Source organism: Balaenoptera ricei, chromosome 14 (genome assembly GCF_028023285.1).
Source record: "Balaenoptera ricei isolate mBalRic1 chromosome 14, mBalRic1.hap2, whole genome shotgun sequence".
Classification (NCBI taxonomy): domain Eukaryota; kingdom Metazoa; phylum Chordata; class Mammalia; order Artiodactyla; family Balaenopteridae; genus Balaenoptera; species Balaenoptera ricei.
Genome location: NC_082652.1, coordinates 15470739 through 15486392, shown reverse-complemented (window position 1 = coordinate 15486392; position 15654 = coordinate 15470739). Strand labels below are relative to the sequence as shown.

At 54.0% G+C, this 15654-nt stretch overlaps 1 protein-coding gene across 5 annotated transcripts in view; it reads right to left on the bottom strand.

The window, feature by feature from the left end:
• Positions 1-15654, bottom strand: part of TPCN1 (two pore segment channel 1) — a 64257-nt gene that overhangs the window by 5551 nt on the left and 43052 nt on the right. For all 5 annotated transcript variants that reach the window (XM_059895290.1, XM_059895291.1, XM_059895292.1 and 2 more), the window contains 15 exons: positions 14678-14794; positions 14331-14455; positions 13329-13377; positions 12741-12804; positions 11662-11706; positions 8885-8941; positions 8753-8806; positions 7519-7591; positions 5389-5496; positions 4275-4346; positions 3640-3729; positions 2145-2260; positions 1352-1398; positions 720-788; positions 436-520 (listed from right to left, as the gene is read on the bottom strand). In XM_059895290.1, coding sequence (XP_059751273.1) covers positions 436-520; positions 720-788; positions 1352-1398; positions 2145-2260; positions 3640-3729; positions 4275-4346; positions 5389-5496; positions 7519-7591; positions 8753-8806; positions 8885-8941; positions 11662-11706; positions 12741-12804; positions 13329-13377; positions 14331-14455; positions 14678-14794 — 1171 coding nt within the window. The remainder of the gene's footprint in view (positions 1-435; positions 521-719; positions 789-1351; positions 1399-2144; positions 2261-3639; positions 3730-4274; positions 4347-5388; positions 5497-7518; positions 7592-8752; positions 8807-8884; positions 8942-11661; positions 11707-12740; positions 12805-13328; positions 13378-14330; positions 14456-14677; positions 14795-15654) is intronic.

The following is a 15654-nucleotide window of genomic DNA, read 5'->3' as shown; positions in this document are numbered from 1 at the left end:
CAATGCAGGGGACAGGGGTTCGAGCCCTGGTCCGGGAAGATCCCACATGCCGCGGAGCAACTAAGCCCGTGTGCCACAACTACTGAGCCTGCACTCTAGAGCCCGCGAGCCACAACTACTGAAGCCTGCGTGCCACAACTACTGAAGCCCACGCACCTGGAGCCCGTGCTCCGCAGCAAGAGGAGCCACGGCAATGAGAAGCCCATGCATCCCAGCGAAGAGTAGTAGCCCCCGCTCGCCACAACTACAGAAAGCCCGTGTGCAGCAAAAAAGACCCAACGCAGCCAAAAATAAATAAATAAATAAAATTGAGGGGGGGAAAAAAAAAAGCTAAGCCAGATCAGTAAGCTGAACTGCCAAAAGACTGGACAGACAGACAGACAGACAGATGAGCAGCAAGCAGCAAAAGCCCCTGCTGCAGCCACTTGCACAGACCTTCCGAGTCCCGGTTCTTGCGGCTGTAGTTCATTCGGAAGACGAAGGCTTCGAGGATGAAGGCGACGATGATAGTCATCACCACCTGGCGGGGCACGGAGAGGAGGAGCAGGGAGAGAGAGGAATGAGGGGGGTGTGAGCTGCTGCGGGGCCCCAGAGCCAACAGAGCCCGGTCAGATGTGTCCCCAGCCCCCTCCTCCCTGAGCTGCCGCCCGATGAGCAGGGGCAGCTGGAGGCTTTGAAGATGGAGGAGGGTGAAGGGCATTCTGTGTCCCTGGACCTACCATGGTCACGATGTAGAAGGTCATGAAGTAGAGGCGGCTCCAGTGGGAGGTCTGCGAGGTGACGCCTTCCTGGAGACAGAGGGAAGCAGGGAGTGAACGAGCTCCTGGGGGGGGGGGGGGGGCCGGGTCGCTGTCTACGCAGGCTTCTCCATGGCCCCTGCTCTCTACAGACCCTTCCTGATCGGTTGTGGAAGACGAAGGAGGGGGACCTTGCTCCCCTGGGTCTAAAAATTCCTCTGAGCTCCTAAGGCCTGGACACTCCCCCCAGGACTGATACGGCCAACCTTTGGAAGAGTTTAAGGAATGGCAAAAACCAACCAACCAACCACCCCTGCCACACTGTTTCTTGATTGAAAAGTCTCCCTCACGGTGGTGGGAGCAGGACAGGGACCCAGAGGCTAAGTGGCCTCTCCTGGCTGCTGGGGGATGTGTGGAAAGCAGGGACAAAGGCCACGTCCAGCAAGTGTGGAGGGGGAGGCTCTTGGGATTCAGGCCATACCGTGGCGTCCCCGCAGAACCCTGCCCCTGCGGGGGACGGGGAGAGCAATGCACCCCAGGCTGCGTGAGGGGGACGGGAGCTGGCCTCAGAGAATGGTGGAAAGATGCCCCCAGGAGCTGACGGAGGTCCTTACCATGATGATGTACCAGTTGTTGACAACTGTGAGCTCAAACAAGGTCACTGCCAAAGGGAAGGGAGAAACAGAAAGCATCTTGATCAGACCTGCTTTTGCAAAGCGAGTTTCAAGTGGCCTCTCTCCACCTATCCTGGGTACCACGCACTTGTCTGCCGGGCTGGCCTGTGAGCTCCCGAGAGAGCAGCCAAGGCGCTTCCTGAGCGCCCACCCCACAGGGAGTGCTGCCATCTTGGCCGGTCCCCAAAAGGGTGCATCTTTGGTCTCAGCAGCTCCTGATGGACCAGGGGTGGGGATACTGGGGAAAGAGTCCCCGGACCTTCCTTGGTGTAGATCTGGGATGTTGTGAGGGGATCCCTTCCTCTTGAGAAGCTGTGTCTGGCCTCCCGGCCTCTCCATGGAAGCCAGGAGCAGAGCTGTGTGGGCCTGGCCTGGGTGGAGCGGGGCACCGTGGCTGGCTGGTGTGGCCAGGTCCCACCCTGCAACTGTGGAGCTGTGACAAGGGGGCTGGTTCCCTAGCATCGGGCTGTACCCACCTCCCAGCCAAGCATGAAGCTCTGCTGCTCCCCCGATGCTGAAAAAGTAACAGGAAACAAGCCCTGGGGTCTGGCCTGCACTGCACCCCCAAGGCTGGGCAAACCACAGGCTCCACTGGGGCCAGAGAGGACTCGAGCAAGTATGGCAAACGGCTCGGGACAGGGAGGCCTCGGGCAGCTCTGCTCCGCCCCACCTGGGACCTGCAGTGACCAAGGCAGTACCTAGGGCATGGCCCGCCTGGGCTTTCCGCACTCACCAAAGCTGTTCAGGATGTTGTCAAAATTATTGAGATAGTAGTAGCCTTCCTCCACCACGGTCCTGTTGTCCACGGTGTGATTGAGCCAGCGGTAGGCGTCTGCCACTGTGCTCGTACTGGCAGGGGGAGATGGGGGCGGGGACAGAGGGTTGGGCGGGAAGGTCACAAGATAACTGGTCACCTCAACAAAGTACAGAAAGTTTAAGCAAACCAAGGTCTGACTGAGGACCACCTGTCTTGGCCCAGCCTGGTTCCCTGCCCAGCCCCCAGCTCTCTTGCCTGTCTTCCTGTCTCAAGGGGAGTCCCCAGGGTGCTGGTGGGAACACCCAGACTTGCCCCCCATTCCACCTTCACTTGGCATTTCTCTGCCGCCAGCCAGGCCTTCTCGCTCTCTCAGCGGCCAGAGCCCGGCGCTCCGGGAGGGGAGACAAAGGCAGTGCCTCCTCGGACACCACCCCCAGCCCCCTGCCCCCACCAGTCTGGGATCTGACCTGGAGGCCGCCCTCGAGAAGGGTCCTCTCCTCATCGGGCTTTCCCCAGCACCTGGCTGGAGTGTTCTGTTCTGTTCTAATTGATTGCCCCTGTTCTGAGAGCTTATTTGCTACTTTCCTGCCAACCTCGTATGGCTGATCTGCTATAATTCATGCTGATGTCTTGACAAGTCTGGTCCTTGGGCCCCCAGGGAGCTTGTTCCGAAGGCAGAGTCCTGAGCCTCGGGCCTGTGTCAGACGCGCAGGGTGGGGTCTGGAGTTTGCACTTTTAATCAGCGGCCCTGAGGATTCTCACGTGCCCTAAGGTTTGTGACCCACTGCTACAGGCTCTGGTTCTCAGCTCAGCCTGACACTCAAAACGGCTACCAGTGTCTCTGGGAACTTTCTTTATCAGCGCTTGAAACCGTAAGGACCAATTTTAAGAGAACACTGGATGGAGAACGAATGGCAGAGCACACGGGTTTCATCGTGGTGGCTTAGGAGGAAAGGGAGAGGGAAGGGAGCGATCAAGGGAGGCTGTGTCCCCCGCTCTCTGTCCCTGCCCCAGAGACCTTCCCGCGTGTGTCCATCTCATCCTAACAGGCCACCCCTAGCTGATGTGTCTGCCCAGGTCCCCAGTCACCCCCGGGGAGAAGCAGGAGGAAGCTGTGGGACTCCGGCCTCGGGCCCCAGGCTGCTCCCGGTTCTGGAGCAGCCGCCAGCACCCAGCCCCAAGAGTAAGCTGATGGAGACCTGGTTGGAGAGTGGCTCCTAGACCCTGCCTGGGGGACAGGGAAACTTGCTCAGACATCCTCACTTCAGAGAGGACCCTCTGCTTCCAGGCCCCCTCCCTTAGCTGCTGCACTGAACTAATAAAGCCCTGGGAGCAGATTCTCAGGGCTTCAAAGGGTGCTGTGGCTTGGGGAGGCGGGCCCCTGAGGGATCAGAGGTCAGCGTTCCAGTCCTGGCTGGGCTCCTCCAGAAACGCAGGCTGCCTGGGGCTGGGGGCCCCGCTGCGTACTCACTTGCAGCAGTTGGGGTAGAGGATTCCCCAGAAGAATTCCATGCCCACGATGGCGAAGGAGTAGTAAAAGATGAGCAGGGTGAGGCCCAGGCTAGGGAGGAGGGTCAGAAGAGACAGGGTGACCGAGGGCCGGGCAGGAGAGAGCAGCTCGCCCGGCGGCCCTGGCACCCTCGGGCCCCTGAGCTGCCGGATGAGACGCGCGCCCCTAGCCAGGTGCGCCAGCTGGAAAGTGCCTGCAGGGGAGGGGCCTCGGATTCAGGTCTGGGGTAGAAAACGGCTCGAATCAGGACGCTATTACCAGACGCCCCTCTACCAGCGATTCACCCCTTACCTGTGAAGGTAGACTCACAGGTGACCCTTACCTGTGAACACAGACACAGGTGGTAAGTGAGTTGACAGCTCCCTGCCCTCCCTACTAAATATTTCAGACAGGTCAGTGGAGAAAAGTGGAACCAGGGAGACCTGTGGTGGTCAAGGTCTCGGTCTCCTTGAAGAGATCTGACCCTGTCAGGCCCTCGATTTTCGTCCTTTTCGGGACTCCTCCTCCCCCTCCCCCCGAGACCACCCAGCTGCCCACCCCGAGGGGGCATAAGCCTCGTGACGCCTGGCCCTGGGGGCCAAGAGGCAGGGCAGTACCTGGCCATCCGGGGCAGCAGTTCAAACATGGTGTCCAGCACGTTGCGGTAACGCTTCTTCAGTTTAAACAACCTGAGCGAGGGAAGCGGGCCGGGTCACTTACAGGTGCCGGGCGTGGCCGCAGCCCCTCAGTCCACAGCACCAGGTGGGGCACGGCAGGCCAGGGGTCCCTCCACCACCTGAGCACCTACTTTCCCCAGAGCCGCCAGCTGGGCACTCAGCTCGGGCGACTCGCACCCTGGGCAGGGGCAGCGGTGGTGCCGGGACATCGGGGCTGGACGGGCCCTGCCCTGAAGGGAGGCAGGGCACGACTCGCGTGAGCGAGCACGGCGGCCGGCTGCCACTCACGGATGAGGCCCGGAGGCCGGGCAGGGGGCGAGGCCTTGCCCGGGACGCTGCGGCAACCCCGGGAGGGGAGAAGGCCGCGCCCGCAGAGGAGCCGGCAGTGCGGCAGCTCCTCCAGGTAAGAAAGGGCCGCCCCATCCCTCACCTCCGCCTCTCCTCCTGGGCAGGACGGGAGGGGGCGATGGACGTGAATAGGACCGCAGCTGGATATTCCAGAGGAAAACCAGGCTTCTGAGGACACACAGACACACACAGATCTCTAACTAGTAAGGGACACCGTCCACGGATCTCTACAAATTTGTGCTGGTTGCCTACGGTGGTCCCTGGGGGAAAGCTGAGAGCAAGTGCGGGTTTTTCTTGACAAGGGACTGTGCCAGAAAATCACGGCTGGCTGTGGTAGGAGCTCGAAAGTCCCTCTGGACCCTCAGAGGCCGTGGCTGTCTGGTTGAGGACTCTGAGCACGTGTGTTTCTGTGGCTGCAGCCGACACCAGCACAGGTCAAGTTCACTGGAGCCCTGAGCCACGTTTCTCTTCCACAGTCAGAGGCAACTGGTCCCAGGATGTGAGGAGGTGGGCCATCTGCACACCTGCCCAGGTGGAAACAAGGCCCCCACCATCCCCCTCCCCCCACCCGCACTAGGTGCTCCTGCAGGGGGCGTGCCACCCCCGACACCAGGCCTGTGAGCCTCTCGTCACTCCCCAGACCAGTCCCAAGGCTCTCCCCACCCTCCCCTGCCCACCACTCCCCACCCCAGCCCTGCCCCGTCACCTCAGCAGCTGGAGGGGACGCAGGACCACTATGAAATAAAAGGGCTCCATGTTGAAGGCCAGAGCCAGCAGTCCCAGGAAGGCGAACGCTGTGACGGAGAAGTCGAACCTGGGAGGGAGGAGGAGAAGCTATGGTCTGTTCGGCCCACCCATAGCCTCCCCCACGACGGCCAGTGGCTCCCCAGCCCTGTGCCCAGCACTCCCTTCCAAGGAGCCCACGTGCCAACCACGGCAAAGGCAGCAACAGGCCCCGCAGTGGCCCACAGCCGGCCAGCTTCCTACCGCTGTTGGGTTTCTGAGGCTGGTGTGGCTGGGCCCCGGTCACAGCACACACCTCAGGGGTCAGACACGCCTAGGGATGTCCCTGGTGGCTCAGTGGTTAAGAATCCGCCTGCCAGGGGACACGGGCTCAAGCCCTGGTCTGGGAAGATCCCACATGCTGCGGAGCAACTAGGCCCGTGAGCCACAACTACTGAGCCTGCGCGTCTGGAGCCTGTGCGCCGCAACAAGAGAGGCCGCGATAGTGAGAGGCCCGCGCACCGCAATGAAGAGTGGCCCCTGCTTGCCGCAACTAGAGAAAGCCCTCGCACAGAAACGAAGACCCAACACAGCCATAAATAAATAAATAAATAAACTACATTCCTTTAAAAAAAAAAAAAAGAATCCGCCTGCCAATGCAGGGGACACGGGTTCAAGCCCTGGTCCGGGAAGATCCCACATACCGCGGAGCAACTAAGCCCGTGTGCCACAACTACTGAGCCTGCACTCTAGAGCCCGTGAGCCACAACTACTGAGCCCGCAAGCCACAACTACTGAGCCCGTGTGCCACAACTACTGAGCCTACACTCTAGAGCCCGTGAGCCACAGCTACTGAGCCCACGAGCCACAACTACTGAGCCTGCGTGCCTAGAGCCGGTGCTCTGCAACAAGAGAAGCCACCGCAGTGAGAAGCCCGCGCACCGCAATGAAGACCCAACACAGCCAAATAATAAATAAATAGATAGATAGATAGATAGATAGATAAATAAGAATCTGCCTGCCAATGCAGGGGACATGGATTCGATCCCTGGTCTGGGAAGATCCCACATGCCGCGGAGCAACTAAGCCCGTGCGCCACAACTACTGAGCCTGCACTCTAGAGCCCGTGAGCCACAACTACTGAGCCCGTGAGCCACAACTATTGAGCCTGCACTCTAGAGCCCGTGAACCACAACTGCTGAGCCCGCGTGCCGCAGCTACTGAAGCCCATGTGCCTAGAGCCTGTGCTCCACAAGAAGAGAAGCCACTGCAATGAGAAGCCCTCGCACAGCAATGAAGAGTAGCCCCTGCTTGCTGCAACTAGAGAAAAGCCCATGCACAGCAATGAACACCCAATGCAGCCAAAAATTAATTAATTTAAAAAAAAAAAAAAAAGAAAGAAATGCCTAGAAACCCCTCCTGAAGGTCCCACACTGGTCTCATGGCAGACACAGGTTACACCAGTGACCCTGGTGAAGGCACTGAGGGGTGGGGCAGGACCACAGGGGAGTCCCACCAGGAAAGCAGGACAGAGAGCCCCTCTCTCCTGCCAGATACACATTAAGGCCCTGCAAACTGCATGACCACACGCTATTGCTCTGCCTGACTCTTCTCTACTTATTAACTTGTTTTTACTCTCACGACCCAAGACCTCGTGAGTGCAGCCTGATTTCGTGGGTGAGTTAACTTTCATGGGCAGTGAGCCACCTCTCAGGGTCTCTGGAACAGGGAGAAGGGCCACCAGCTCGATGCTGACCAAGCATCAGGACCTGTGGCACTTCCCTCTCTGTGGGTGTCGTGGTTTTCGTGGAGGAGAAAAGAGCTTAGTTGTCAGGGAGGGGTGTGGGGTTAAGTGACTCAGAAGGAGCCAGCTGGCCTAAGGACCCCCAAGAGGCCACGTCCAGGAGAGGGACTGGCGGGGGCGGCCTGAGAGAGTAAGATGACGGCCTGACCCTGGGGAGGCCTGGAGCCACAGGCAGAACCGCTCCAGGAGACAGGGGCCTGACCCAGCCTCGGACCTTCCCTCTGAAACTGTGCAGTGGGTGTGGACGGAGAGGACCTGTGGCTTTCATTAGAGTCTCTGACGTGGGTAAGAAACATGCTCTCTACTCACAGATTCCATCCGGAGGACAAGTACTCGACGGGGCCGAGGCCGGCTACTTTCAGGAACAGCTCCACCCCGTAAACTGTGAGCGGGAAGAAGCAGTTAGCAGCGGCCCTGCCACAGCCTCTGCCACCCCTGGCCTGGCTCGTTTCCTCCTCGAGACTCTCCCGAGGTCTGGTCACGTGCCCTCCAGACACCCACGTCACACCCGCACCCCTGAGAGAGTGTGGGCTCCAGGGCAGTGCCTGGCCCAGATGCTGGCCAACCGGGGCCGCCCGCTAACAAGAAGCACTCGCTCCCACTCCCTGGGAGGGGCCGCAGGCATTGTCTGTCCATCCAACAGGTACTTCCTGAGCACTTCTCCCGTGCCAGGCACTGCACTGGTTGCTGGGTGCCCAGCCCTGAACAACACAGAGCTTAGAGCCTAGACTCAGGGGAAAGACAGCAAACTGATATGTTAGACTGGGGGAAGTAGACTGGGGGAAGAGTGTTACATTTGAAAGAAATCAGGGGCCAAGCCGGATATGATCTTGGCCTGCTTGAGGGGCAGAAGGAAGGTTGGTGTCATTGGAACATAATGAAAGAAGGAGCTGAAGAGGGAGCTCTGGAGGGGGCATCAGATCACACAAGAGACACAGTTGGGAATAGATTCCAGGTCTTTCTGACCCCAGAGTTTGTGCACTGAATCACTATGCTACTCTGAACTCCACAGAAAAAGCCAAAGGGCACTCATCAAGGCAGTGAAAGTCATGCTTTTTAAGAACAATGAAAACAATTTAGGGTACAGTATTATTAGTTATGTCTAATGTTTAGACATAAAGGGAGAGGGGTGTCAGGCAGAGCGGTGTGGTGAGGGGATGAGTGCACAGAGGAAACACCTGTGCAGAGGCCCAGAGGTAAGAAAGGGCAGGTGCCCTGGGAAGCGGGATGTGTTCAGGGGGGCTGCAGGTGGGGCACGGGTGGTGGTACCGGCAAGAGATGAAACCTGAGAGGGAGGCTGAAGGGGCCCTGTGTGGCCCCATGACTCACACCCAGCACGGGAACTTGGTCTGGAGGGCAGTGGGCAATCACCAAAGAGTTTGAAACAGGGATGGGGTAGAATCAGACTCAATTTCTGCTCCACCCTCATTATGCTCCCCTGCTTTAGAGAAGAGCCATGAGATCTTAACCCAAAAAGAAGTTCCAGCCAGTGTAACCACTGACAACTGACAAGCACTTGAGCAAAGCCATGTCAGAAACTTACTAGTCAGAAAGACGAGGTAACTCCAGGGCACATGCTTGGAGAAGAAGTTCCCACCTGTAAGAAGAGAGGCAGCAGTTCAAGAGGTGAGCCAGGTGTGCCCACAGGATGGGCCAGTCCCCTAGCCAGGCTCACCTTTCAGCATGAAGGTCTCCACAAGGATCCAGACCCCGTTGACTGCCACCACCAAGTCTGCAACAGACAGGCTCATAATAGAGAAAGCACAGGTGGGTGTGGAAATCTACAGGTCACAGCTGCAGCCCCTGGTTAGTTTCTAGGCAGCTCTGAGATACGCAGAGAGCAGGGCTTATAACAGATAACTTCCTGCTTAATGCTTTTACCATGAGCTAAATCAACCAGTAGTTTCTCTTAGAAAATAGCTACAGATTTCTAAAAATCACCCTCTATGTCACTATAGGGATACCAGTTAAGATGTTTCAGTAAAACCTACAGATTATTCCAAGTTGGCGTAAAAGATGGACCATATACAAAGGGTTTGAGTATTGAAAACATCTGTTTTTCCCTAGAGATATCTGGTTTTTAAATGACTGCAGGAACTAGTTAGCAAAATTGCATATGCGTTTGGCCTTTCACCTAGCAATCCTACTTTTAGGGATCCATCCCAATGAGACATTGGCAAAAACACAAATGACGAACACTGAAAGCTATTCACTGAGGAACTATTTGTGATAGCAAAGAAACTAGAAACAACCTAAACGATCAATAGGAGACTGGATAAATAAACTATGATACGTTCATGAAATGGTGTACTCTCAACTATAAAAAGAAATGAAGAACATCTCTGTATATTAATATGGTGTGGTCTCTAGGATGTATTGTTAACTGAAAAAAAAGGAAGGTTGAAAAAAGTGTGTAAATTATGCTAGTTTATTTAAGGCAGGGAAATGTGCATATATGTGTCTACTTATAGTTTTTTTTTTTTTTTTTTATAGTAATCTTTTATTTATTTATTTATTTATTTATTTTTATATTTATTTTTGGCTGTGTTGGGTCTTCGTTTCTGTGCGAGGGCTTTCTCTAGTTGCGGCAAGCGGGGACCACTCTTCATCGCCGTGCGCGGGCCTCTCACTGTCGCGGCCTCTCTTGTTGCGGAACACAGGCTCCAGATGCGCAGGCTCAGTAGTTGTGGCTCACGGGCCTAGTTGCTCCGCGGCATGTGGGATCTTCCCAGACCAGGGCTCGAACCCCTGTCGCCTGCACTAGCAGGCAGATTCTCAACCACTGCGCCACCAGGGAAGCCCCTACTTATAGTTTTTTAAAAACGGAAGGATAAACTATAACAAAAGTTACCCACTGGGGGAGGTGACAGGATGGAAACAATTCTCCCTTGAGTATACTTTGTTTTGTAGATCTGACTTGGAATCATATACATATTTTACATAATTATAAGGCAAAATTCAATGTAAAAAGTGATCTCTAAAAATATTTTTTCAAATGAAATAAAGAAATGCAGATGGTGACATACCCACATGGAGAAAAACTACTCCAGATGAATTTAAAACAGTCATCTGAATCCCTGGAGTGGTGTTTCTAGCAATTATATTGTTAGGGTTGTGTTGGTACTGTTTTTTAGAGACTATTATGTGTGGACTGTGGGATAAAGCAAGTGAGTGACTGTGTCAGTGTTGTTGGGAACTAGGATTTTAAGCCTGGGAATTTAGACGTGAAAGAATGATGAGGGCTCCCCTGTTGGTGCAGTGGTTAAGAATCCACCTGCCAGTGCAGGGGACACAGGTTCGATCCCTGGCCTGGGAAGATCCCACATGCCGCAGAGCAACTAAGCCCGTGTGCCACAACTACTGAGCCTGCGCTCTAGAGCCCGCATGCCACAACTACTGAAGCCCGCGTGCCTAGAGCCCATGCTCTGCAACAAGAGAAGCCACGACAATGAGAAGCCCACGCACTGCAATGAAGAGTAGCCCCTGCTCACCACAACTAGAGGAAGCCAGTGCACAACAACAAAGACCCAACACAGCCAAAAATAAAAACAAATAGATAAATAAATTTTTAAAAAAGAATGAAGTTAGGTAAAAACCCTATAGTCCACAATTTGAATTAAGAATATCAGGATAAACTCACAAGATAGTTTATCTTTTAAAAAACCAAAATCCTACCTCTGTCCATGGAAAGTCCCGTAAACAATAACCAACTCCAAGCAATGAGCACCTCTAGCATCTCAGATTGTGGTCTCTAAACACCATTTCCCATTAAATGGAACCAGAACTCCTTAGAAAGAGGGAATTCAATCAAGCCTCTGGATTAGTAGAAACGTCTGCATCTGTGCTGTCCAATTGGTCATCATTAGCCACACATGGTTACTGAGTGCTTGAACTGCGGCTATTGTGACGGGAACTGAATTTTTAAGTTTTAGTTGGTCTAAAGTTAAATAGCCATATGTGGCTGGCGGCCGCCACACTGGACAACACAGCTGTAGCTATAGCTTCCAAACTACAGTAAATAAGCAACAGAGGAACATGCAAAATCAAGGCTGAAGGACAAAATCCTGTTTCTTCAGCTAAATATTGCAAGAGGAAGAAAACGGATTGGGGGAGAAGCCTACAGACTAAAACAGACTGAAGTGACATATTAACAAACCACAATCTGTGGTTCTGGAATCTGCTTCCAAAAACTCCAGGTCTAGAGAAGGGATGATGAGCTGGACTGAGGGGATTAGACAGACAAGAAAGACAGGCAATGAGATGATGACGGGTGAAGCTGGGTGACAGGTACGTGGATGCTGTTTACAATCCCTCCACTCTTATACATGCTTGGAATTTTCTATAATAAACAGCCAGCATCATGACTGCAGGATTTATCCCTTGCATCTCCACCTTCTGGAGCAGTAAGACTCAGGAGGAAAGGGACCTGGAGCTGTGATATTTCACACTTACACATGAAATACTGGAAGGCCTTGGACTTCACAAGGATATTAATTCCTATTTGAAGAGAAGAAATGTTAACAGTGAAATCTTCACGTACAAGTACACGTTCCCCTACCACAGACATCATGCGTGTAAGCAACCGGGGTGTTTATGCCCAGGGGTGAAAAAGGAAGGACCTGCTCTCAGAGGGACACCCACGCTTGTGCCCGGACCCCTGGGCAAGACTGCACTGGCAACGTTCCCTCTGGGAAGTGCCTGAGCAACCTGGAGCCGGGACAGAGCAGAACAAAGCTTTGCTGGCCACTGCTGAAACTTTAAGCTTGCTCCTGGCCTAGAACCGGCACTGTTTATTTATCCACTTGAGTAACTATCATCCCAATGGAATGGAAAACTCGCTGAAGAATATGGAATAATAACAGCTGTGCTCAAAGTCCTAGCTGTGGGAGAAATAACAAAATAGGACATACCATTTTAACTCTTGCTCATATGGCCCAGACCCCTGTGAGCTAACCACACCCCATGTGGAACTTCCAAAACTGGCATTAAATTCAGGGAAAACTATTAGGCAAATAACACGGGGCACTCCAATTTTAAAATTTTCAATTTTATACAATGCAAGCATTATGTAAGGGATCAGATACACTAGCTACATATCCTGACACTGGAGGAAGGTCAAAATCCATCATTAGGTAAAAAGGCAGGTTTCAGAACAGAATATATAATGTAATCCCCACTACTGTTTTTAAAATACACAGAAAAATAACCAGAAGGAAACACATCAGAAAATGAACCGTGGTTATCTCTGCGTGGGAGCCTTTCATTTTCTTCTAATTATTTGACTTTGTATCAATTTTCTTCAATAAATAAATATTCCACAAATTTTTTTTGGTTTGGTTTTTATGTTACTGATTTCCTTCCTAATCCAACACTATTTCCCTGCTGGGGTAATCACACTGTCTCTTTTACACACATAGGCATTTCGCATGCACACACACACACACACCCTCTGGACATGTTCTTTAAATGCTTATCTGTGGTCACCGGAAACCTTCATTCGTCCCCAGCTGCCATATTCAGGTCAACCTTACCTTTGAAGATAAGGAATGCTGTCCTGGGAAGCTCATCAAACCAGTGCTCTCTATTTCTCTTTGCCTGGCCAAGGAACAGGGCCATAGGAGAGAGGGCGTTAGGACCAGTGACCAGAGCCCAGCCCTGGGGGCATGGATGCAGCTTTCCTTTCCTGCTCTCCTGGCTAACTTGGGAAACCATGAAAACACTCAGGGATCTAAAGAACAACAAAGCCAGCCAGTGTTTGCTGAACTCTTCAATGTGCCATGCACTGGCATTGTTTTTATAGAATCCTGAAAATAATGCAGTAGGTAGGGACTCTCATGACCCCCCTTCCCAGGTGAGACAAGCCTTGGAAGGGTTCCATAACTTGCCTGATGTCACACGGTGACTAATGGGGTCTGAGATTCAGTGCTTTTAGCCAGGACACCGCATTGCAGATGGACAGGCATGTAGGGCCAGGGGCCACCTGTTAGCCCTACAATGCACAACGCCCAGCCGAGAGCTGCGATGTCCCAGCAGGGAGAGAGCTGGACGGCCGGGTGCCTCCCGGCCTCATCCCCCTCCCATGGAACCGTCTGCTGGGTCACTCCCTGGAGAGCACCCACCTTCCACTTCAAGGCGGCAACTTCGTAGATGTCTTGAAAGTCCTTCAGGCTGTCATAAGCAACAAGGGCAAAAAAAATCAGAGCACGTTCCCACTGAGCTTCGGTCCTCTCACTCGCCTGCCCTATGGTCACCTTCCAGAGGTGGAGCAGGGGAGGCGAGGAGGCGACATCTGCGAGTCCCAGCGCATCAGGGCCCAGGGGACCCGTACCTGCAGGCATTTCATCTCCTCCTTCCTCCAGGGACTATGGATACTTAATCCACTCAGTCTACACAGACCACTGCGGGCTTCCGTCCCCCAGAGAGGCAGCCCCCAGATTACCACCATTCTCAGACAGACAGGGACTGGGCCGCCTTTAGCAGAGGACTTAATAGAACAACCGGGGCAGAGAGTTCAGCCCGAACAGAGCTCGCTCACTCCTGTCTCTACAGCAGGCCTGCTTCATCTCAGATCGAAAAGAAGGATTTTGGTCATCAGTAGTCAGAAGACCAAGACTGCCCACGGAGAGCTCAGCTCTTTGAGGCCGTGCCAGAGCTGTGAGTGAGTGAGTGAGAGAGAGAGAGAGAGAGAGAGAGAGAGAGAGAAAGAGAGAAAGAGAGAAAGAGAGAGAGAGAGAGAGAGAGAGAGAGAAAGAGTGTGTGTGTGTGTGTGTGTGTGTGTGTGTGTGTGTGTGTGTGTGTGTTTCATGTTGCTCTGTGGCTTAGCTCACATGCAACCACCTCGCTCATGGCTCGAGGGTGAGCGGCTGGGCCAGTCCATTCCAAGAGCCAATACATTCCTTTTTTTGTCTCAAGTTTAAATTGGATTTGGGTTGGACTTTTGTTACTTGTAAAAAGAATCCTGAGGAAAAGGGTCTACATGCGTAAGAATCTCTGAAGAAAACTGAAGTCTCTACGAGCCTCTTTGCCTGCCCACTCCCCACCCCCGGGCTTTTGCAGGCCCCAGCTGCCTCTTGTAAACGCCTCGTCCGGCCACACGGCACCCAACTGGCAGCCGCTCTCACCTGAGCAGAGGCGAGCTGCTCTGATTCAGGGCCTTGAACGTGAGATAGCGCTCCCCGGCGCTCATCCGGGGCTTGTAGAAGCGCATCAGGCCTTCAAACTGCCTGTAGGAGATGCCGGCAGGCCCCTGGGGGGAGAGGGAAGACGGCCCCGTGGAACACAGTGGGGGTAGCCATGCCAGATGCCCAGCATCACACGGGATCCCAGGGCCCCTGTTCTCTTGTTCTCCCAAGGGCGGGACTCCTGGTTTCGGAAGCTGCCGGCCCTCCCACGCTTAGGGGATACCGTGGGGCAAGGGGTGGGGAGCAGGGACCAACCTCCCTCCCTGGCTCAGCCCCTGCCCCGCTACCCGTTGGCTGATGAGCAGGCGGTAGGCGTGCTGGATGGCAGTTCGCTTGTGTAGCAGCAAAGACTTGAACTTGTGTTTCTCGATGTCATTGAAGGTGTCAAACACCACGGCCAGAAGCTGTGAGGGAAGAGCAGAGACCTGGCTCCTGTGCCCGGCAGGGCCTCAAGGAACCAGGGAGTCGTTCTCCAGCCTCCAGAGGGCACTCTTCCGGCCACCCCAGAGAAAGGGGTTGCAAAGAGCCTCTCGCCTGCCCCAGGTGGTGTAGGAAGTTCATCTCCAAGACTCAGCAGAGGAAGGTCATTCATTGCCACTTGTAAATTTCCCCTCTAAAGATTCATGAAGACACTGCTATTACATTTTCCCCAGGTTTTTCTTCTCTCCGCCTGTAGCTCGTCCCTGGCTGGGCAGTTTTATAAGGGGAGAGAAGCAGTGAGGGGAACACACTGGGTTTTTTGCCCAATTCAGCTCCGTGCGATGGCCAGGGAGGCTGTGTCCCCGTCCTGTGCCCTCCCAACCTCAGAGCAGGAAGGAACATCGCTGTGCCGATGCTTCCTCCCCTGTCCCCTTGTTCCTTCTCTTGGTGAGTCTGCGTGGCCCCAGAAAACAGGGGTGTGAGGTGGCCTGCACAAAAGGGCACAAGGTTCTGGAACTTTCTAATTCCAAAGTTAGCAGGTGAACAACACAGTCTGCGTTATCAGAACGCGATGGGAGGGCAGGAGCAGAATTTGGAAGAACACTTTTTGGAAACACTTTCTTTTTCTTTCAAAAATATTTTGAGGGGAACTCTCTTGTCCTTTCCATCCCTTCTAACTGGTCCCCCATATTTCCTTTTAGATAAAGGGAGAGTCAGCAACTTTTTCTGTAAAGGGCCAGAGAGCAAATCTTTTAGGCTCTGCAGGCCACATGGTCTCTGTAGAAACCACTCAACCCTGCGGCTGTAGCATGAAAGCAGCCGTGGACTATGTGCAAATGAATGG